General features: G+C 38.8%; 1 protein-coding gene across 1 annotated transcript; it reads left to right on the top strand.

The window, feature by feature from the left end:
* The first annotated feature begins 323 nt into the window (after positions 1-323).
* slc2a15b (solute carrier family 2 member 15b) lies at positions 324-19,582 on the top strand. Its single transcript, XM_017458063.3, has 13 exons — positions 324-474; positions 1,600-1,698; positions 3,648-3,808; positions 3,979-4,103; positions 10,539-10,684; positions 11,384-11,516; positions 12,705-12,892; positions 13,329-13,439; positions 14,302-14,403; positions 14,744-14,819; positions 16,037-16,164; positions 16,392-16,648; positions 16,764-19,582. Exons 1-13 carry the CDS (start codon positions 430-432, stop codon positions 16,807-16,809), a joined length of 1,617 nt encoding a protein of 538 aa, XP_017313552.1. The 5' UTR covers positions 324-429; the 3' UTR covers positions 16,810-19,582.
* The last annotated feature ends 564 nt before the right edge of the window (positions 19,583-20,146 follow it).

Below are 20,146 nucleotides of genomic sequence, written 5' to 3'. Positions count from 1 at the left end.
CCACTGACCTTAATTCTTAAGCTGAACAAAAATGGTTTACACAACAAGCCCAAAGAGAAGTAACAAAAATAATATATATCTTTAAAAGTATGTATTTAATACGTTGCAGGTTTTCTGCCTTTGCAGTTTTATCTCATGAAAACTGTGTAGGAATTCTAACCATCAAGTGTGATCTTCTACAAACTTAACAATAGTGTGAATTCTCAGGAATTTACGGTCACTAGACTTAAGTTCATGTGTGGCAAGCTGATCGGTCTTGAGGAGATGATGCACGAGTTGGTCATGAGAGGTGAAGGAGGAGGAGAAGGAGGAGGAGGTGCTGCACACAGGCTGGTCGTGTCCCTCTGTGAGCCTGAATTCTGTGGAGACAATTACAATAAGCAACCTTTCTCTTCGTCTCTCTTTGGAAATTTGCACATGCATTGCTAAATGGCGGAGGAAGTTTTAAACGAGCCAGATGGAAAACTTAGAGGGGTAAGTCACTCATAATATTGAATGAATGTTTGTGTTGGTTTGTTTATTGTGCTATCAGTCTGTTGATCTATTATTAATTATAACTTATATGTTTATTTTTATCTAATGTAACATTGTGTATTCCTAGTGATTCTCTTTATGTGTGCTTTGAATTCCTACAAAAAAAAAAGTATATGGTATTGCACAAAAATTATCTGGTACATGGTAAGTTTGACCAGGCAGTAAACACTTTTCAACTTTCTGTTCAACGTTCCAGTGTATCAGAGTACATACAACCAATAAACTCTTAATGCTCATTGGATTTGAATGATATTTCTTTTGACTAATCGTGTCCCTTTTTCACACTCATGCTGAAATTTCTTTTTCCACTGGTGATACACCTCCCAGCCATTTCCACTTGCGTGTTACAATACTTCTTTTTTCTTTTTTTAACAACCATGACAAATTGTTGGTGTTCCTTACCAAATAAAAGCTAATGCTCCTGATGCTGGCAGGCTTTAAAAGCGATTTAAAATTGAATCAAAGACTGACTCTGTTCCAAGACTTCTAGCTGCACACTCTCAGAAGGCTTGGCTATATCTCATACTTTTGCAAATGCAGTCATGTGCACAGCTAGATGGATTATTATCAGAAAGTAATCCATCACTTGCAGCATGCATTGTGCAAACCATGTGACATACAGTACACTCAGTGGCCACTTTATTAGATCCTTTTACTCTACTATATAATCCATGACATTCGCTCATATTGCTGATGTTTTTATCCAAGTCGACTTACATTTAAGGTAGGATACAAGTGAGCAGTCTTTCTCAAAGCCTTAATCATGCCACTTGGTGATGCTGGTATTTCAACTCATGACCTTCTGATGTGTAGCTCAAAGGCATTATTGTTATAGATAATAGGCTGTCATACCATTTACAGTGCCATAACAGTGTTGTATTAGGAGCATTGGTAACTTGTTTTGAACTTTTAATAGAGCTTTTTGAAAAAAGAATTATTGATGCAGTTAAATTGATAAGTGGGACATGCACATAAGCATTTTGGTTGGATGCCAGTAGTATTCACTAACTTCTGTTTCTGTGATGTTGTTCCAGGTATTTCATTCTGTTTGTGTCATTTTTACAGCATTTAACCTCAACCCTGCTAGCAGCAGCATTGCTCTCATCTTTTGGCAGCTCTATGCTCTATGGCTATAACCTAGCTGTAGTCAATTCTCCTGCTCAGGTAAGTATCATTAAAATCATGATATTCATAGGGTACTGGATGAATGTGACTGTTCATTACTTGTAGGAGAATACAAAGTGTTGGTGTTTTGTTCTTTCCACCACTACATTAAAGCAGGAATTTTAAATTACTCCAATTTAAGGAGTAGGAATCATTCACATAGGAATGATTTCACAAACTGTCATAAAATAATTAAAAAAAGATTTTAATCCACTAATCCTACTGGTGTACTAGTGGCTAGCATGCGACGCGAAAAATGGGGAGGATTGCATCAGGAAGGGCATCCGGGATAAAAATTGTGCCAGAATCAAAATATGTGGATGCACCCATTCAATCAAAATATGTGGATGGGTGATCCGCGGTGGCGACCCCGAACAGGAGCAGTGAAGGAGGAAAAAAGAACAAGAAAAACATTAATACCAATCTTGAACCTAACCTTATCCATTCTAAATTTTTCAGTTGAATTAAGTGGTAGTGCAAATTCTTTGCAATATTGATATGAAATGGTTTACCATTTCATGTAAGATCCTGCTTTTAAAAGGTGGACTAATAGCATGTTCTGTAGCACTACATACTAAGTCCATTATTAAAGCAGAGGAACCTAAACTGTTTTACTAATCAAATTTGTGTCCTTAAAATATCAGTGAATGAGAGGATACTGGATGTTGGTGTGGGGAGAGGAGAGAGAGAGATACAAGTGTGTTTGAGATATTTCTTATATCATTTAAAGTGTATTATTTTCACAGGAAACTTAAAATTTTGTACCATAAGTATGAAAGAGGCAGGTAATGAACAACTGTCCAAATATTACATCCCATTCAGTTGTCATTATATTATTCATTATTGGAGAGTTTTGGCACCATATCATGTACAGCCTTTTTCATAATTTTCTCAAATATAATAATTCTTGATGGATCTTTATAATGTTCTTTTTATACATTTAACTCCAGTTTCTCCCAGTTTGCCAGACCCTGCCCACAAGCTTGGCCTCCCCTATATCACATGTCTGACACAAATCTGGGAGGGTGAAGGGTAGCACGTGTTTCCTCTGCATTTCCTCTGTGTTGTCACCAGGACTCACTTTTCTGCTGTATTACTTTGAAACCCCTTAATAACTTTAATCTCCATGATGACCTTTGAACAGACATCAGAGTAATAATTACAGTCTTTGGAGCATAAACTGAATAATTTGATTTTGTCTTGCCAAGTCCTGAAGCAGTTCAAGCAGAGTGTCCTAAATGTGTGTGTTTTTTTTAAATCACTATAAAATAAAAACTTGTACACTACATGTGAAAATATATGTGTGTGTGTGTGTGTGTGTGTGTGTGTGTGTGTGTGTGTGTGTGTGTGTGTAGGGGTATATAATCTCACAGTCATGTGAAAATAAGACATGAAATATATGAGTATATTTGCTTAGCGGTTAAGGCTCTGGGTTACTGATTGGAAGGTTGGGGGTTCAAGCCTCAGCACTGCCAAGCAGCCACTGTTGGGCCCTTGATCAAAGCACTTAAGCCTCTCTGCTCCAGGGGCACCATATCATGGCTGACCCTGTGCTCTGACCCCAGCTTCCTGACAGGCTGGGGTATGCAAAATAAAAAACAATTTCACTGCTCTACTGTATATGTGACTAATAAATACTCATTATATAGTGAAGAAAATCACATGAAAGTTAATCACATTGGGAAAAAAACATGCACAAAATTTATAATTAAATAAAAACCCATGCATTACAAGTGTTAAAAAAAATCATGTGAAAAATAAATTGCCTTACCTTTATCTTAGATTAATTTACTTTTAAAAAGTATCTTCTACATTACAATTCTATCATCTTTTGATTATTTTGTATTCTTAATTCTTGTATTGTAAATGCTCACATTCAGCTAGTCAAATTACATGTCAAAATCACATGAAAATAAAAATGTTCATGTTCTGTTTGCACATCCTCCCAGTACATAAAGGACTTTTATAACCGCACTGCAGTGAGGCGTAATGGGCGTGGTCTGAGCAACGACAGCATCACAGCGCTTTACTCCATTACCGTGTCCATTTTCGCCATTGGTGGACTGGTAGGCTCCCTCACTGTGGGAATGCTAGTCACCAAATTCGGAAGGTACTGCACCAAGCCGCAATGTCCTATAAATTTGACACTTGTATCTTATGATGTTTGAAATTATATTTCACCTAGATATGAGTTCCAAAAAGATTTGTTCAATCTTTTAATATTTTCTATGCAAAATGTAGACATGATTTTTTTTGTTGTTGCTCTGTGTTTTTATGTAGAAGAGGGACACTGGTGAAGAGCACATTTCTGGTGTTTGTATCTGGTGGACTCATGGGCTTTAGCAGGCATATCGGTGTTCCTGAGATGATCATCATCGGTCGCTTCATCACAGGAATACATTCAGGTACACTGATGTAGTGTGCTATTACTGTAGTGGGCAAAGGTTTGCAGCAAGAGTCTGCAGCAGTTTGGATGCATTCTTTTAAAGAAATGAGGAGCTGCAAACCAAAAGGTAGAGCTGAACATGTGACAGATAAATGTGAAGTTATGCAGTTATACTAGTATGGTAGCGTTTAAGTATAACGTGCAAGTATGCTAGTATGCAAAGTGTCTACAGTATGTAAAGTGCTTGAGCTGAAGACAACCAGCATACAGAGAGATACTGCCACCAGAGACTGCCAAGTTGTATTGTTATAAAATGTTTGTGATATGACCCGTGACATGTGATGTGCAACAAAGTGTGACGCACTCAGGCACGAGAAAAGTATACTGGTGCTGTCGAGCACATAGTGCTGGCAGGGTGGGAATTTTTCCTCATAGGAGGTTTTTTCGCCCACCCCTGACTGCGAAGGTTTGGGGTTTTATTTTTTGGGGGGGAAGCAAGACTCTGCAGGTCCCGACAAATACAAAACTGTGGGCTGACAGGCCCAGTTGAGAAACATAGGGACGTGTAGATCCAATCCTGAACAGTGTAGCGTAGAAGTGGTTACTGTAAGGGACCCATTTCATTACAAGGATGAGCACAGGAATTATGGCTTCATTACAGTAATCCTCCAACAGCTAGCAGGGGACGGCCATGGGGTGCGGCAGAACCAGTTTCTCCACAGGTACCCGATTAATTAAGGTAGTTTATGCGGCTTTATAGCCTCAGATGGGGGAATGTTGTGGATAAAAATGACATGAAATAAACACGAGGGAGACCTAGTATGAGTAATATGTAATTTTATTGAAAATTCACAGGACTGGTTGGATTCACACTTTAAGATCTTTAAGAGTAACACATTATGGTTTATTAGTCACAGAGAAATATAAGAGCTGAGGAGGGCAGGCTGAGAAACACACACACTCTCGTACAGTCAAGGGCAGGCGTGCAGACATAACACACACAAAGGCCCCAACGCACACACATAACATTATGAGATAACAACATGAGACTAAGGTCTCTCTAAAATTGTTTTCTCTCTCTCCCACTTTCAATCCTAATGGTAGTCAGAAAGTCCTCTTTCAAAACATCATGGTAAATTTGATAAGCCTCTTTCAAAACATCATGGTAAATTTGATAAGCCTCTTTCAAAACATCATGGTAAATTTGATAAGCCTTTTTTAAAACATCTTGGTAATGTAGATGAGCTCTTTTTAACCCTATTGGTATTGAAATCATAGTCTTTCTAAAATATATTGGTTATCTACTGTGTAAATACAGTATAAATACGGGAGCTTGAGCTCCAGGTGTCAGAGCACTTCTGAGAATTCTCATTGGTGTGGATCTCGTGAGGTGGAAATAAAATCTGGACCCTTGCTTCTTCTCACTCATGGCTGGTGTCTTTTTTCTATCTCCAACTGGGTTTACAGATGTGAGTATTTGCTTCTATGTTGAATTTTAAGTGTCTTTGGGTAATAGGCTAAATTTGGGCCAGCATGTCCTTGTGTTTAGGTATCCTACTGTGAAAGTACTACAGTATAATAGTACTAGCATGCAGGTATGCTTATGTTCAATATTCTAGTTATATTCTAGTTGTGTGCAATATTCTAGCAAGTAGGCTTGCTAGTACACTACCGTGCTGTGAAAAATATTTTATGGTTTCTTCTGTTTTGTGGTATATATCACATACTAAATAGTTTAAGAATTTAAAACAAAATTTAAGCTAAACAAAGGCAACATGTGTCATATCACAGCAAACCATTGACTACATTTCCCATCCTGCACTGCGGCCTACAAACATGGCCGCCATGGACTTTTTATTTTATTAAACTGGATTCAATCCAGTTTCCTCAGTGGACTGTTGTAGATCTCCCAGAGCCATATGATGAGTTATCAGGCTACCTTGAATATTTTCTTGTTGACTGCCAGAACAATTTTGTAAGCCTAGAGGACCCCAAGCCAGGCGAGAAGCAATGGCTAAGGTTCCTGTTGTCCCGGTTTTTTGGCCCATCCCACCAGTGGGTAAAGAGTCTACTGGCCATGTGATCCAGGGGACTTGAGAATGTAACTCAGTTCGTGGGACTATTCGTGATGGTGATCGGCAGTTCAGAATCCAGGGCCATCCTGTAGGATCTTTTGCGGGAGGCCTGCCTCACAGATAAACCTGACTTGCTGTTCACCACCTATTATAAGCAGGCAAACTGGGTGACCTCCTCCCCAAAGCTTCTGCCTAAGAACCACTATGTGGTCTCCTCTGCAGAGGTCCAGCCAGAGGTCAACGTGGCGACCACATCTCCAGAGCTCCAACCTGAGACTCATGAGGTGGTCTCACCTGCGGAGCTCCAGTCGGAGGTCAACATGGTGATCTCCTTCTCAGAGTTCCAGCATAAGACCTATGAGGTGGTCTCACCGGCTGAACACTCGTCTGAGGTCAATGTGGCGACCTCATCTGCAGAGCTCCAACCTTAGACCCATGAAGTGGTCTCACCTGCCGAGCTCCAGTCAGAGGTCAACATAATGACCTAACGGCCAACATAATGGTGGTCTTATCCCCAGAGTGCCAGCATAAAGTCAAGTTCCTGGTAGAGGTCAATGGGGCGACCTCTCAAGCCATGTTCCTGTCTGAGGTCGAAGAGACAACTTCTCCAGCCAAGTTCCTGTCCGAGGTCGAAGAGACAACCTCTCAAGCCAAGTTCCTGTCTGAAGTCGAAGAGACAACTTCTCCAGCCAAGTTCCTGTCCGAGGTCGAAGAGACGACCTCTCAAGCCAAGTTCCTGTCTGAAGTCGAAGAGACGACCTCTCACGTCAAGTTTCTGCCTGAAGTTGAAGAGACAACCGCTCAAGCCCAGTTCCTGTCCGAGGTCAAAGAGACGACCTCTCAAGTCAAGTTCCTGTCCGAAGTCAAAGAGACGACCTCTCAAGCCCAGTTCCTGTCCGAGGTCGAAGAGACGACCTAGCAAGCCAAGTTTCTGTCTGAGATCGAAGAGACGGCCTCCCAAGCCAAGTTTCTGTCTGAGGTTGAAGAGACGACCTATGCAGCCAAGTTCCTGTCCGAGGTTGAAGAGACGACCTCCCAAGCCAAGTCCTCATGCCTGAAGCCAAGGTCACGACCAACCAGGTTCTGCTCATGCCTGAAGCCAACTTCATGACCAACCAGGTTCTGCTCACGCCACAAGCCAACGTCACGACCAACCAGGTCCTGCTCATGCCTGAAGCCGACGTCACGACGTTCTGATTACACCTGAGTCTGCTGAGACGGACATCCAATTTCTGCTCATGCCCGTGTCTGCTGACACAACCAACAACGTTCTGCTCACACCTGAGTCTGTTGACACAGCCAACCAATTTCAGCATGCAGAGTTGATGGAGGACGTTGCTCCACCTTCCTGCTCCACTGTGGACGACGCTCCGCCTTCCTGCTCCACTGAGGACATCACTCTGCCTTCCTGCTCCACTGAGAATGTCACTCCACACTCAAGAAAGGCTGACGAGACGGCCCACCAAGTCAAGCACCTGTCTAAAGCTAATGACACAACTTCCCAAGCCTGGGTCTTGCCTAATGACTCCAGTGAACCAGCCCCAGCCTCATGTCTGCTCCTCGGCTCCCAGAGGAACCTGCTACTTGTCGGACAATGCCTACATTGGAACCTGTGGGGCTGTGAAGTTATTTTGCCAAGAGGGCCAGGGCGGCCGGGGGGAGGGGGTGTATTTTGGTGCTTCGGGAGAAGTGCCCTTGGAGGTCATATCACAGCAAACCAGTGACTACATTTCCCATCCAGTACTGCGGCCTACAAACATGGCCGCCATGGACTTGTTATTTTATTAAACTGCCATACCTGCAATTGCTTCCGTGACAACTTGACTAAACACAAAATACAGTTTTTAAATGATAGTTATTTATTGAAGCAAAAAAGTTATCCAATACCAGCTGGGTGTGAGTCAAAATCTATGTAAACTTAGTTACTAATTCACCAAATCTATGAAACTGCATTCATAATGGGGTTCAGCTGGACTAGATACAACCAGGTCTGATTACTGCAAACCCAGTCCAATCAAATCAACATTTAAATAGAACTTTTTCAACAGCATGAAGTTGGTGAAAAGGTCTTACCCAGTCACACTCTATGCACAAATTTAAAGAAATTCCAGAAATGATGAGGAACAACGTGATTGAAATACATCAGTCTGGGAAGGCTTACAAAGCTATTTCAAAGGCTTTGACATCCCACAATGAGAGTCATTATCACCAAATAGAAAACATTGGCACAGTTATGAACCTTCCCAGAAGTGTCCAACCTTCGAAAATTCCTCCAAGAGCACAGCAACTACTCTTCCAGGATGTCCCAAAAGACCCAAGGACAACATCAAAAGACCTATAGGTCTCTCTTGCATCAATAAAGATCACTGTTCATGACTCCACTATCAGAAAGACTCTGGACAAAAATGGCATCCATGGAATAGTGAAGAACATTAAGCCTCGTCTGAATTGCCAAACACACTTTGATGATCCTCAAACCTTTTGGGAACATGTTCTGTAGACTGATGAGTCAAAACTGGAGTTTGGATGACGGGGGTCCCGTTACATCTGGCGTAAACCAAACACGGAATTCCACAAAAACAACATTATACCTACGGTCAAGAATGTTAGTGGAAGTATGATGGTGTGGGGATGCTTTGCTGCTTCAGGGCCTGGGCAACTTGCAATAATTGAGGGTAACATGAATTCTGCTCTCTACCAGAAAATCCTAAAGAAGAATGTCCAGTCTTCTTTCTGTAAGTTGACTCTCAAGCGCAACTGGATTATGCAGCAAGACAATGATCCAAAGTAGAGTAGATTCTAGTCCTAGAAGGAAGTGAAAGTCTGATCTTGGAAGTGTTTGGTTGCAGTTATTGCTGCTAAAGGTGGCACAACCAGACTAAGTTTAAGGGGCAATTAGTTTTTCACATTGGTGATAAGTGTTGGATAACTTTTTTGCTTCAATAAAAAAAATAATAATATAAACTGTGTTGTGTGCTTACTCAGGTTGCCTTTGTTTTATGCTGTATTTTGTTTAAAGATCTAAAACTATTTAGTATGAGATATACACAAAAACAGAATAAACCAAATACTCAAATAAACAAATACTTTTTACAGCATTGTTTATGCCAAAGGTTTGTGGACACCTGACCATCAAACGTACATGTGCTTGTTGAACATCCAATTCCGGATTTAGTCCTCCTTTGCTGTTATAATAACCTCCACTCTTCTGGAAAGGCTTTCAATTAGATTTTGGAGTGTGGTTATGGGGAATTGTGCTCATTCAGCCACAAGAGCATTCCTGAGATCATTGAAGTTTGGTGAGGAGGCCTGGGATGCAGTCAGTGTTCCAGTTCATCCCAAAGGTGTTCAGTGGGGTTGAGGTCAGAGCTCTGTGCAGGCCACTCATGTTCTTCCACTCCAACCTTGGCAAACCATGTCTTCATAGAGCTTGCATTGTGCACATGGGCATTGCTGTTCTGGAACCTGTTTGAGCTCCTTGGTTCCCATATATGTGTAGTCAGGTGTCCACATACCTTTGGCCACATAGTGTATGTTAGTCTACACTTGTTGTAGTATGATAGTATGTATGTTAGTGTAAAAGTATGCTAGTATGCATGTTTGTAAGTATTTAAGCATGCAGGCATGATAGCATGCTACAGTGTATGTTAGTAGAAGTGCAGGGGTTCACAAACTTTTCCAGGGCAAGGCCCCCCAAATGGCATTAACATTTGACCGAGGCCCCCCTTTTGCAAGATGTCTTTAAAACACATTAAAAATACAGACTTCTGAATATATATCCCCCTTTTTTAATTAATAATTACATCTTACATCACATTACATTAGGAATTGATTGTGTGTGTGTGTGTGTGTGTGTGTGTGTGTGTGTGTGTGTGTGTGTGTGTGTGCGCGCGCGTGTGTGGTTGTCTGGGAGAGAGAGAATTTATTTTTCACATCAGATTGTTGAGTCCCCCGGGCGCCCTCTGGCGGCCCCAACTTGTAAAACCACTGTACTAGTGTACTGTATATGTTAGTGTGCAAGTCTACAAATTTGTAACTATGCAAGTGTGCAGGCATGTTAGTATGCTAGTGTGTTAATATTATAATGTGCAAATATGCAAGTAAGCTAGCATAGATAATCTAGCACACACATTTACTATGCTGTGTAGATCTATAAGTAGATAGTACTAGTGAGTAGTAGTACAGTATATATTTCTTGGGATGCTAGTATGACATTATTCAAGTATTTAAATATGCAGTTGTGCAAATAAGTTAGTGATCACCTATGCATGTTTTTCTTTTAGACCATGAATGTTGATATTTTGCCTAAAGGAAGTGTAAGGCAAGTGAGATATTCACTTATGCTTGAAAATAATTTCCTCTCCTTTTTACTTGAGCAGGGATTTCTCTTAGTGTAGTGCCCATGTTCCTGGGAGAAATCGCTCCAAAGAACCTCCGTGGTTTCCTGGTCCTTGTGCCTAGCATCTTCATCTGTATTGGAGTTTTCATTGCTCAAATTCTGGGACTTCATGAATTCCTGGGAAAGGTGAAGTAAAATTACTGATAATCACAGTTAAATCTGATTACACAAAATACACTCTTAGAAACGGGGCTTCTCAATGATTGGTTGATGGTTATAGCTTTCTACTGTGGTTCTAGATGTAACTTCAACTGAAAAGGCAAGCATACTAGTGTGCAGGTTTGTTAGTATGGAACTTCGCAGTAGTCTGATATAGTATGCTAGTTTGTTAGTGATATGCAATATTAAGGCATGTTAGCATGCGTGTATGCTAACATACCAGCAAGCTCTTAAGTATGTTTCCCATGATTGCTATGTGCTAGTGTGGTAAAAGGGAAGTATTCATGTGTGGGCACAAGTAATTCTATGGTAAACTAGCATGACTGTAGCTTTTTATAGTGGTTCTAGTTGAAGCTTTAACTGAAAAGAAAAATCCCTGTTGGAAAGTTCTACACAGAAAACCTTTATGGATTCCCACAGACACACCAAAATGGTTTCCTTTTCATAAGTGTAGATCAGTAGAGATAAATCTGACTTTTGTTTTCAGTAATTACATATGGTATTTTCACAAAACTCACAAGGTTTGAAGATCTTTTGCTTGTCAGGTATTTTTCTTTGTCATTTGTGCAGAAATCCTCTACATACAGAGTTCCCTGAAATACAGATTATTAATAACACAAAACTGTTTTCTGCTATAGAGTAAAATGTCATGTCTTTTCTCCACAGGAAGAGCACTGGCCTCTTTTCCTCTCTCTGGTCGTGGTTCCAACCATTATTCAACTAATGTTATTGCCATGGCTTCCTGAGAGTCCTCGTTACTTGTTGATTGAGAAACACAACATTCACGCTACTCTCAAGGGTAATTTTACCATTTATTTACAATTCAAAATTTGATATGAGCTTTGACAATGAGCCAAACCCCTTTTTTAAATGAATAGTCCTAGCAACATGGAGAAATAACAAGTTTTCCTTTTAACCCAAATGCAGTTGGGGGCAAGTGGCCTAGTATGCATGTTTGTAAAAATACATAGGCATGCTAGCACATATAATAGTGTGAAAGTATCCAAGCATTATAGTATGCTATGGTACAAGTGATGGAGAGATCATCCAGTGCAGGGGTTTGAACCAGGGTCTCCAGGAGCAGAGGCAAGAACTCAACCCAGTGAGCCACCCACTCACTAGATCACTCAGAGTAAAATACGAAGATGTACTCAGGAGAATTGCCAACATCCTTAAATAGACCCAGGTACAGGTGGAGCTGATTGCCAGTGATGGCACAAGGACGAGGTGACTGTCACCCTGCAGTACAAGTATGCAAGCATTCTAGTACGTAGTATACTAGCATGGAAGACTTCCCTTGGTTTTATGTTAATATGCTTGCATGTATATAAGTGTGGAAGTATTTAAGGTCTGCACACTAGTGTGCAAGTATACTAGTATGTAAGTGAGCAGTAGTCTGATGTATTATTCTAATGTGCAAGTATATAAGAACGCTAGTGCATTATTATGTGAATTTATTAGTGTATTAATGTGCAAGTGTGCTAGTATGCTATTGTTGCTATCCATGTATGGAATTGTGCAGTGCGCAAGTAGGCAAGTGTGTGTACAAATACAGTATGTATGTATGTATGCAACAGTGAAAGCATGCTAATATGCAGGAAGGGTAGTATGCCAGTATTAAATTATGCTAGCATGCCAGTAAGCTAGAATACATGCTTCCCAGTATTCTAGTGTCCCGGTGTGGAAAACATTTAAGTATCCTATTCCGCAAGTTTTTAGTGTGCACATGTGCAAGCAGAAAGCCAGTAATGCAGCATGTTTCATGTTCTATAGTGATATTGTTTAAACAGGTAAATATGTTGTAGTCTGGCCAAAACTATACATTTGAAGCATGACGCACATGCAGCATGATATTCTTTCTACTTTTTTTTGTTTGTTTTTTTAGAGCCGTCACTGTATTTTATAGTATAGTATAGTATAGCATAGTATAGTTTGGATCAGCTATATAATTTTGGCATTGTTAATTGTGTGCTGGTATTATTGTTAGCTCTGAGGTGGTATAGAGCAAAAGCTAATATCCAGGCAGAGGTGGAGGAGATGCAGAAGGAGCAGCGCTCACTCTCTTCAGTGAGGACTGTCTCAGTGTATGAACTGCTAAAAGACAGAGCCGTCCGCTGGCAGGTCATATCAGTCATGGTCATCAACATGGGCATGCAGCTGTCTGGCATTGATGCAGTGAGTCAGACTTTGAGTTTTAGTTATATATCATATGCATAATGGATAATTATATTACTACATACTTCTTTAGATTACTACATACTACAATGTGTATATTATATGTAGTATAAAGTATAATAAGCCTAATTACACTAGTATGCTTGTATCAGTCTGATCTTTCCTAATCTATTTTAATTTCTTGCTTAATACTTTTTGTAACCTTGCTGCCTCTTATATAACTTTCCCATCTCTACACCATCAGATGTCACTTATGTCTTCTGAGTGGTCCCCTTGTTTAGATGGTTCCGGAGGAGAGTCACTCTATGGATCTCCTCTTAAAACTTTAGTCACAATTTTCATAGTTACATTTTTATGTACTTCTGTACTCTAAAGCTGCAGTTGGTGGAGAATGGCACTTTATGTAAATGTGTTTAACTTACTACTTGTTTTTCAGATTTGGTTCTATACAAATTCCATCTTCGAGAATGCGGGAATCTCTGTCTCACAGGTTCAGTACACAACAGTGGGCACAGGTGCCATTGAGGTCATTGCTGGACTCATTGGAGTAAGAAAACGCTCTCACTCTCGCGTTCCTAGCGGGGTTTAGAACCACGATAACCCGGGGTTAAGGACAGTGTGAAAAGCCTTAATGCGAGATTTCAGTTTTTGACTTTCAATAAATTTGCAACAGTTTCTAAAGTTTTGTTTTTACTCTGTCATTATGGCTTACTGTTTGTAGACTAATAACCAAAAGACTTAATTACATGGTCTGAATAATTTCCAAAAACACTGTATTTTACACAATGATAACAGTGAATTAAGAAACCATAAACTAATATAATTCTAATATTTTTTAAAACTATGCTACCGACAACCTTTTACTTTGCTGTTGGTTTTGGTCTTGTCTTTGTGAATTATTGATCATTTCTTTTGAACATGAGATTGAATTTGATTGGTTCGTTCTGAACACATCCACATCCCCAATTATGAAAAAAGGAGTGCACACTCATGCAAGCAGCTATTGTAACATTTTTTTTCCCTATTTTTCCCTAAAATGTTTCTGATTGTTTTTCATTTAATTTGTATGCATTGTAGTTTTACGTTAAGGGTGGAAAAAGTTCTGATATGATTTATCCTGGTTTCATTTTTTTTTACATCACAAAAATCTGCCATTTTAACAAGGGTGTGTAGACCTTTATATCCATTGTATATACTAATGCATTATATCTGTCCTTTTTAAAAGAGTGGACTAGTGATGAAGCTTGTAGCTCCTCCTCTTCCTTTTCCTTCTCTTCCCTAGACAGAAACCTTTTGACTACTTCTTCTCTTGGTTCGTGTTTGATAGCATATCCATATGCTTTAAAGAAGTAATATTAGCAGGAACCTAATTGTTTATTTTGATCTGCTTTTTTCTGCTTTCTCTGCAGTGTTTTACTATTGAGCGAGTAGGTCGCAGGCCTCTGATGATTGGTGGATTCAGCTTTATGGGCATTTGTTGTGCAGGCATCACCCTTTCTCTTGTTCTGCAGGTAGCTGCTTTACCTCTATCTTTTAGAAATCTGTCTAAAGTTGAGTTGGTTTTTTTTGTTTGTTTGTTTGTTTGTTTTTACAGCCAGCTGCAACATCCATTATATAGTATGTGTACTTATTCTGTTTTGAATAATAAGGTTTGTTCAATTGACCAATTTCCTTTGTACCAGCAATGTAAGTGTTAGACAAAATGACCATTGTGTATTTAGAAAAAGCCTTTTGTCCATGTCTCCACTTGACCAGTCAGATTTACTAGGACCTTAGATTGGACTGCAGGGCCATGTGTTTGAATGGAAGGTAGCTGGTCGTTCATTTTGCTCTGCTTTTTTCTGATGTCAGGTTCATGTGCCCTTCATGCACTATGTCAGCGTGACCTGCGTGGTGGGCATCATTGCAGGATTCTGCATTGGGCCTGGTGAGACAATCAACAAGGCTTTATTTCTATTGAGATTTCCTGATTTTGGCATCTCCCCTATAGATATCTATACACAGTGGTCTTGGCCATGAATAACATTGCTGTAGTTTTCCCATTGCTTACATCAATTGGAACCACAATATGTGTGTGTGTTTGTTTGTTTGTTTGCATGTTTGCATGTTATGAAGCTGTTGTTATGTTTTATTAAGTCATTGTCGAAAATTAATATGCTGTGGCCACAAGATACCTGTCACATCAACCCCGGGGTCAGCCGCCTTAAACTTCAACTCCCATCAGCCTCACAGTCTACAACAGACCTTATGACAATGTCAAATGCCTAATTAATAACTCTCACCTGTCTTGTGTTTCCCCTCATTTAATGTCCCTATTTAAGCCCTTAGAGTTCTTTATTTAACTGTGGAGTTTCTGTTGTCTGTAGCCTAGCGTGTACCCTAGCTCTTGGTTTGTTAAATTTATGACTTCTTTTGATTCTTTTTTGTTTGTCTATTATTTAATAAAAGCCTGCACTTGTATCCATCTCCACTACCTGACAATATCAAAGAAGTGGCAATGACTTGTGAAACTTAGGCCCATGAATTATGTTGTGGGAATATCATAATTAATACATGATCTCCAAGTAATTAGTACATGGGAATGGCCAAACAAGTCTATTCGTATTAGTAAATCATGTCACAGTCCCAGTGACTCCAGTATGTCTTAAAGTGGCATTCCAAGATTGAAGTAAAGTGTAATTCTGAGTCATCTCCATGCTTAGGTGTTATGACCACAATAATGTACTTCGATGTCTCACTCATTTTTATATACTATAGTAACTATATAAGTTACATATGTGGCCACAAAATGGATCTCTAGAAATATAACTTTTAATTAGTTCATGGCCACAGCTTATTAAAATATCAACACCGTGTCACCTGTGCAACTAAGTAGTATCGTTCTTACAAGTGATGCTAAGAAATCCTCTCCCATCATTTTAAATGTTTGGTCCCATGAATTGAATAGGGTCAATAAAGGGGTCCCTGGCTACAAAATGTTTGAGAACACTTGCTGCAGATGATCGGCATATCAGAACAGTTCACCTCTTTTAAGACCAAGAGCACCATACACCCTCAATTACTTAATGCTGCCCTCTGATGTTGAATGAAGGAATTGACTCTGTTTGTAGTACAGTGTAGTAACAGATATCGGTCTCTGCACAGCTGGAGTGCCCTTCCTTATGACAGGTGAGCTGTTTAAGCAGTCTCACCGACCCTCGGCATACATCGTTGGGGGCGCGCTCAACTGGTTATCTAACTTCACTGTCGGATTTGTCTTCCCATTCTTACAGGTACAGCTCTCCATCTAATGCATAATGTATTTCTACTTGATTTAGTGCATGTTTTAGAGAAATGTAGGCTGTGATTTCAGACCAAGAAGTTTAATAGAAGTCAGATATCACTAACTGAGAGGTGACGACATTGATATCTTAAGTTCTGTTTGACATTTCTGTGAGAGAAATCCTCATGATGTAGTATTACTTACAAATCTGCCCAATACATCAAATCTTCTTCCCAGATGTCAGCAGGGGCTTTCTCTTACCTGGTATTCTTTGGCATTTGTATGGGCGTGGCAGCCTACATCTACTTCATCATCCCTGAGACAAAGAACAAGACATTTGTGGAGATCAGCCAGATGTTCGCTTCTAGGAACAACTGTGAGCTTGAAGGTGAACAGCTGTTCATCACTGAGCATCTTGGCCTCAGGATGCACAACAGATATGGAGCAGTGGAGAAAAAAGGAAAAGAGGAGATGTACATGTGGAGTGATGACGAGTGAGTGGGCTGATATGAAAAACAGGGTTTGTTATATTTTCCTAATGTGAATTATTTGGTGATGAACAATCCACACATTCTCTTGTTCTATGTGAAAATACTGTGAACTGAACAGATCCGATGAGACCCCTCATACTACATTATACCATAACAACAACTAGGACCTGGCATATTCCTCAAGAACTTTGATTGGATTGTGAATCTGAGAAGATACAGATCAACCCAATAGCCTCAAGACATCGGAGATAGATTTACCTGGATATATGTAATTATTCAATGCTTATCTGCCATTCTTAATATTAGTTCACTAAAATATAAGGTTGTCTGACCAACAAAATAAATAAGAAAAATTCTGTTTAAAACCAGGCATATCGATTAATATTAGAGGTCGACCGATTGATCAGTTTTGCTGATTAATCAGCACCAATAATAATAATAATAATAATAATAATAATAATAATAATAATAATAATAATAATAATAATAATATCAATAATAATAATAATAATCCACACTGATAGTTTTTCCCAGTTGCATCTGTTACACTGACAAGTGTTTTTTTTTTTTTCATTCATTTTGGATGTCTCTATTTTTTATTTGGTATTTGGAGTGTTACCTTTTGGTTCAGTTTGGATGTACATCTTTTACTTTAATATTTATTCATAGTTTATATATTAATATTTATATATGTATTTTGTTTGTATGTTTTTAAATACAGTACATTTTAAATACTGGTACAGTTAGTACTGTTTATTTTTGTAATAAAGTTCAGCAATATTTTACTTTGTTATGTTACTGTTGATTACTGATACTATCAGTTGATTAATCGGTTATCGGCAGGTACTGCCCAACTTAGTTATCGGTATCGGTAAAATCCACTATCGGTCGACCTCTAATTAATACTTAATTAGCTATAGTTCCACGACCATTTTCACAATTATGGTGCTCTGGCAAGCTCACGGTGGTTTAGTGGTTACCACGTCGCCTCACACCTCCAGGGTTGGGGGTTCGATTCCCGCTGCGGCTCTGTGTGTGCGGAGTTTGCATGTTCTCCCCGTGCTGTGGGGGTTTCCTATGGGTACTATGGTTTCCTCCCCCAGTCCAAAGACATGCATGGTAGGCTGATTGGCATGACCAAATTGTCCATAGTGTATGAATGGGTGTGTGAATATGCATGTGATTGTGTGCCCTGCGATGGGTTTGCACCCCATCCAGGGTGTACCTCATCTTGTGCCCGATGCTCCCTGGGATAGACTCCAGGTTCCCCTGCGACCCTGTAGGATAAGTGGTATAGAAGATGGATGGATGGTACTCTGGCTTAGCTGTGCATTAACCTGAAATAGTCTCATATAGTGGTTCATATTCAGTAGCTTCCTCACAGTACGGCAGTTTGTAGCGTTCAGACTGTATGTATTATGAACAGGTGTTAATATTAGGTTGTTTTTAGAAAAAAACTTAACTATGATACACAGTAAATAGGCTATATGTCTGTATTGAAATATTTATGATGTGTTTAGTGATTCTGGTGCTTGTTGGTTGGTACTGTATTTTATTATTTCATTTGTGAGAAGTTCGTGGGACATTACTAGTGAAGTTAAAGTGTTGTGAAATAGGAGTAAAAAATTCAGTGGTCAGGTTTCACTTTTAGCTCCTAAAAAGAAAAGAGAAAGCGCTTATTTTCTCACTCACTATTTCCCAATGACTAAAGCACTGTTGTATCCCTCTTTTTATTTATGGGATAAATCCCACTGGCACCACTTTTAGGAGGTCTACACATCTAGCACAACAAACTTTTTATAGACTTGAAACAATGTATATTCAGGATATATAAAGTATGTCCACCAATGCGTTTGCTTTTTTTAAGGGCAATGCTTTACATTAAGATACCCTAAACTAACATTATTTACAGCATTACTTAATGTGAACAAACCACGAATGTCAACATTATTAAACCATAAGTAATATAATACATGTATTAATTGACATTAGTTTAAATGTTAACTAAATACACCTGCATTTACTAATGTTTATTCACTCCATGACCACAAGTCCACATAGATAAGCAAAAATGTAATTAAAGCAATACTTAATTTTGATAACTTACTGAATTCTGGCCTCCAGGTACAAATATTACAACTTGCTTTTCAGCCTCAGTACTGAAATCAATTAATAGTGTTAGTCACTTTTAATTGTTAGTTACCTTGATAATTTTACTGATGATATACTAATACTGATATAATTATTACGTATCACGTTAACAAATATGTTAAATAATCAGTTTTAAAGGGAACCTTATTGCACAGTGTTACCTTTTTAACTATATAAAATATTTCTCTTATTTACTGAAAGAATTAGGGATGTTAATGAGTCAATGAAAAAAGTTGCTTTTGTTGCTGAACTAACACATAATAACTTTTTACAGTCCTCTCCGAAACTATGGCAATGGCAAGGCCGATTCAATTGTTTTTGCTGTAGACTGAAGCTATTTGAGTTTGAGATCAAAAGATTGTAAAACTTGTAAAATGTAATTTTTTAAGTTGAAACCAATGTAGAGTATTCTTAGACACTAACCTATTTGTACTAGCATGAGGATTTGTTTTTGACAGAGACTACAAAGCATGTTTGTTGCTTTGGAAAGGAGCCTCTGCTAAATGCTATAAATGTAAAATGTAAATGTGTGTTAGGAGTGTACTCGGGTTATCATCGGAATGAAATACACAATGCTGCAATAAGACAAATGCTGTGAGAACTGAATATTCAGAATGTTAAAAAAAAAAAAAATTATAGAAACCCATCTTGTTTTAAATGATTCTTGAAGTGAAATGTGTGTAAAACTGTGTATAAAATTCATTCAATACTGTACATGTGTAGATTGGTACTGTAAAGCCTGAAATGTATTGTATTTTAAATACACTTATAAATGTAATATTGGTTGCCCTTTGTTTAAAAATGGTTATTTCTCATATATGACATAACTTCAGGTTTATGTGGGAGCTTGCATGTGATTGAGAACTGGGTTGGTAGGCAGGGTTGGGACGGTTACTTTAAAAATGTATTTAGTTACAGTTACAAATTACTTTATAAAAAATGTAATCAGTAACGTAATCCAAGTATCACAATGTGAAAAGAATGTAATCTGATTAATTTTGGATTACTTCAAGGTCACATATGTAAATAAAGTCAAGAGAAAAGCAATATGATCTAAAATACATTTATTTAGAGCTTATTTTAGAGCTTAAAAACATATTCAATGGTTGGATTTGTTTTAAGAAAATAAATGAATAAGTGGATAATTAAATAAAAGATCACTGACTCTGATGCAGGTAACATTACATCTCAAAAGATTATTTGCATCATCTAAGAACTGCTGCTGAATTCATAAAGACTGTCCTGTGTTCATCCCTCAACACAGTACTTTTTGTTTCAAGCATTTGCCTGCCTTGCAAAAGTTAATCATAAGGTTCCCTTTATGTTTGTATTTAATAAAACAGGACCAGC

Source organism: Ictalurus punctatus, chromosome 26 (genome assembly GCF_001660625.3).
Source record: "Ictalurus punctatus breed USDA103 chromosome 26, Coco_2.0, whole genome shotgun sequence".
Lineage (NCBI taxonomy): Eukaryota > Metazoa > Chordata > Actinopteri > Siluriformes > Ictaluridae > Ictalurus > Ictalurus punctatus.
Note: the sequence above shows the minus strand (reverse complement) of the source record. Positions and strands in the feature narration are given on the sequence as shown.

Excerpts from the sequence above, each read along its gene's own strand:
- slc2a15b (XM_017458063.3), top strand. The coding sequence starts at position 430 with ATGGCGGAGGAAGTTTTAAACGAGCCAGATGGAAAACTTAGAGGG. Across the intron at positions 475-1,599 it reads CAGATGGAAAACTTAGAGGG|CATTTAACCTCAACCCTGCT; the intron begins GTAAGTCACTCA and ends TCATTTTTACAG. Across the intron at positions 4,104-10,538 it reads CATCACAGGAATACATTCAG|GGATTTCTCTTAGTGTAGTG; the intron begins GTACACTGATGT and ends TTACTTGAGCAG.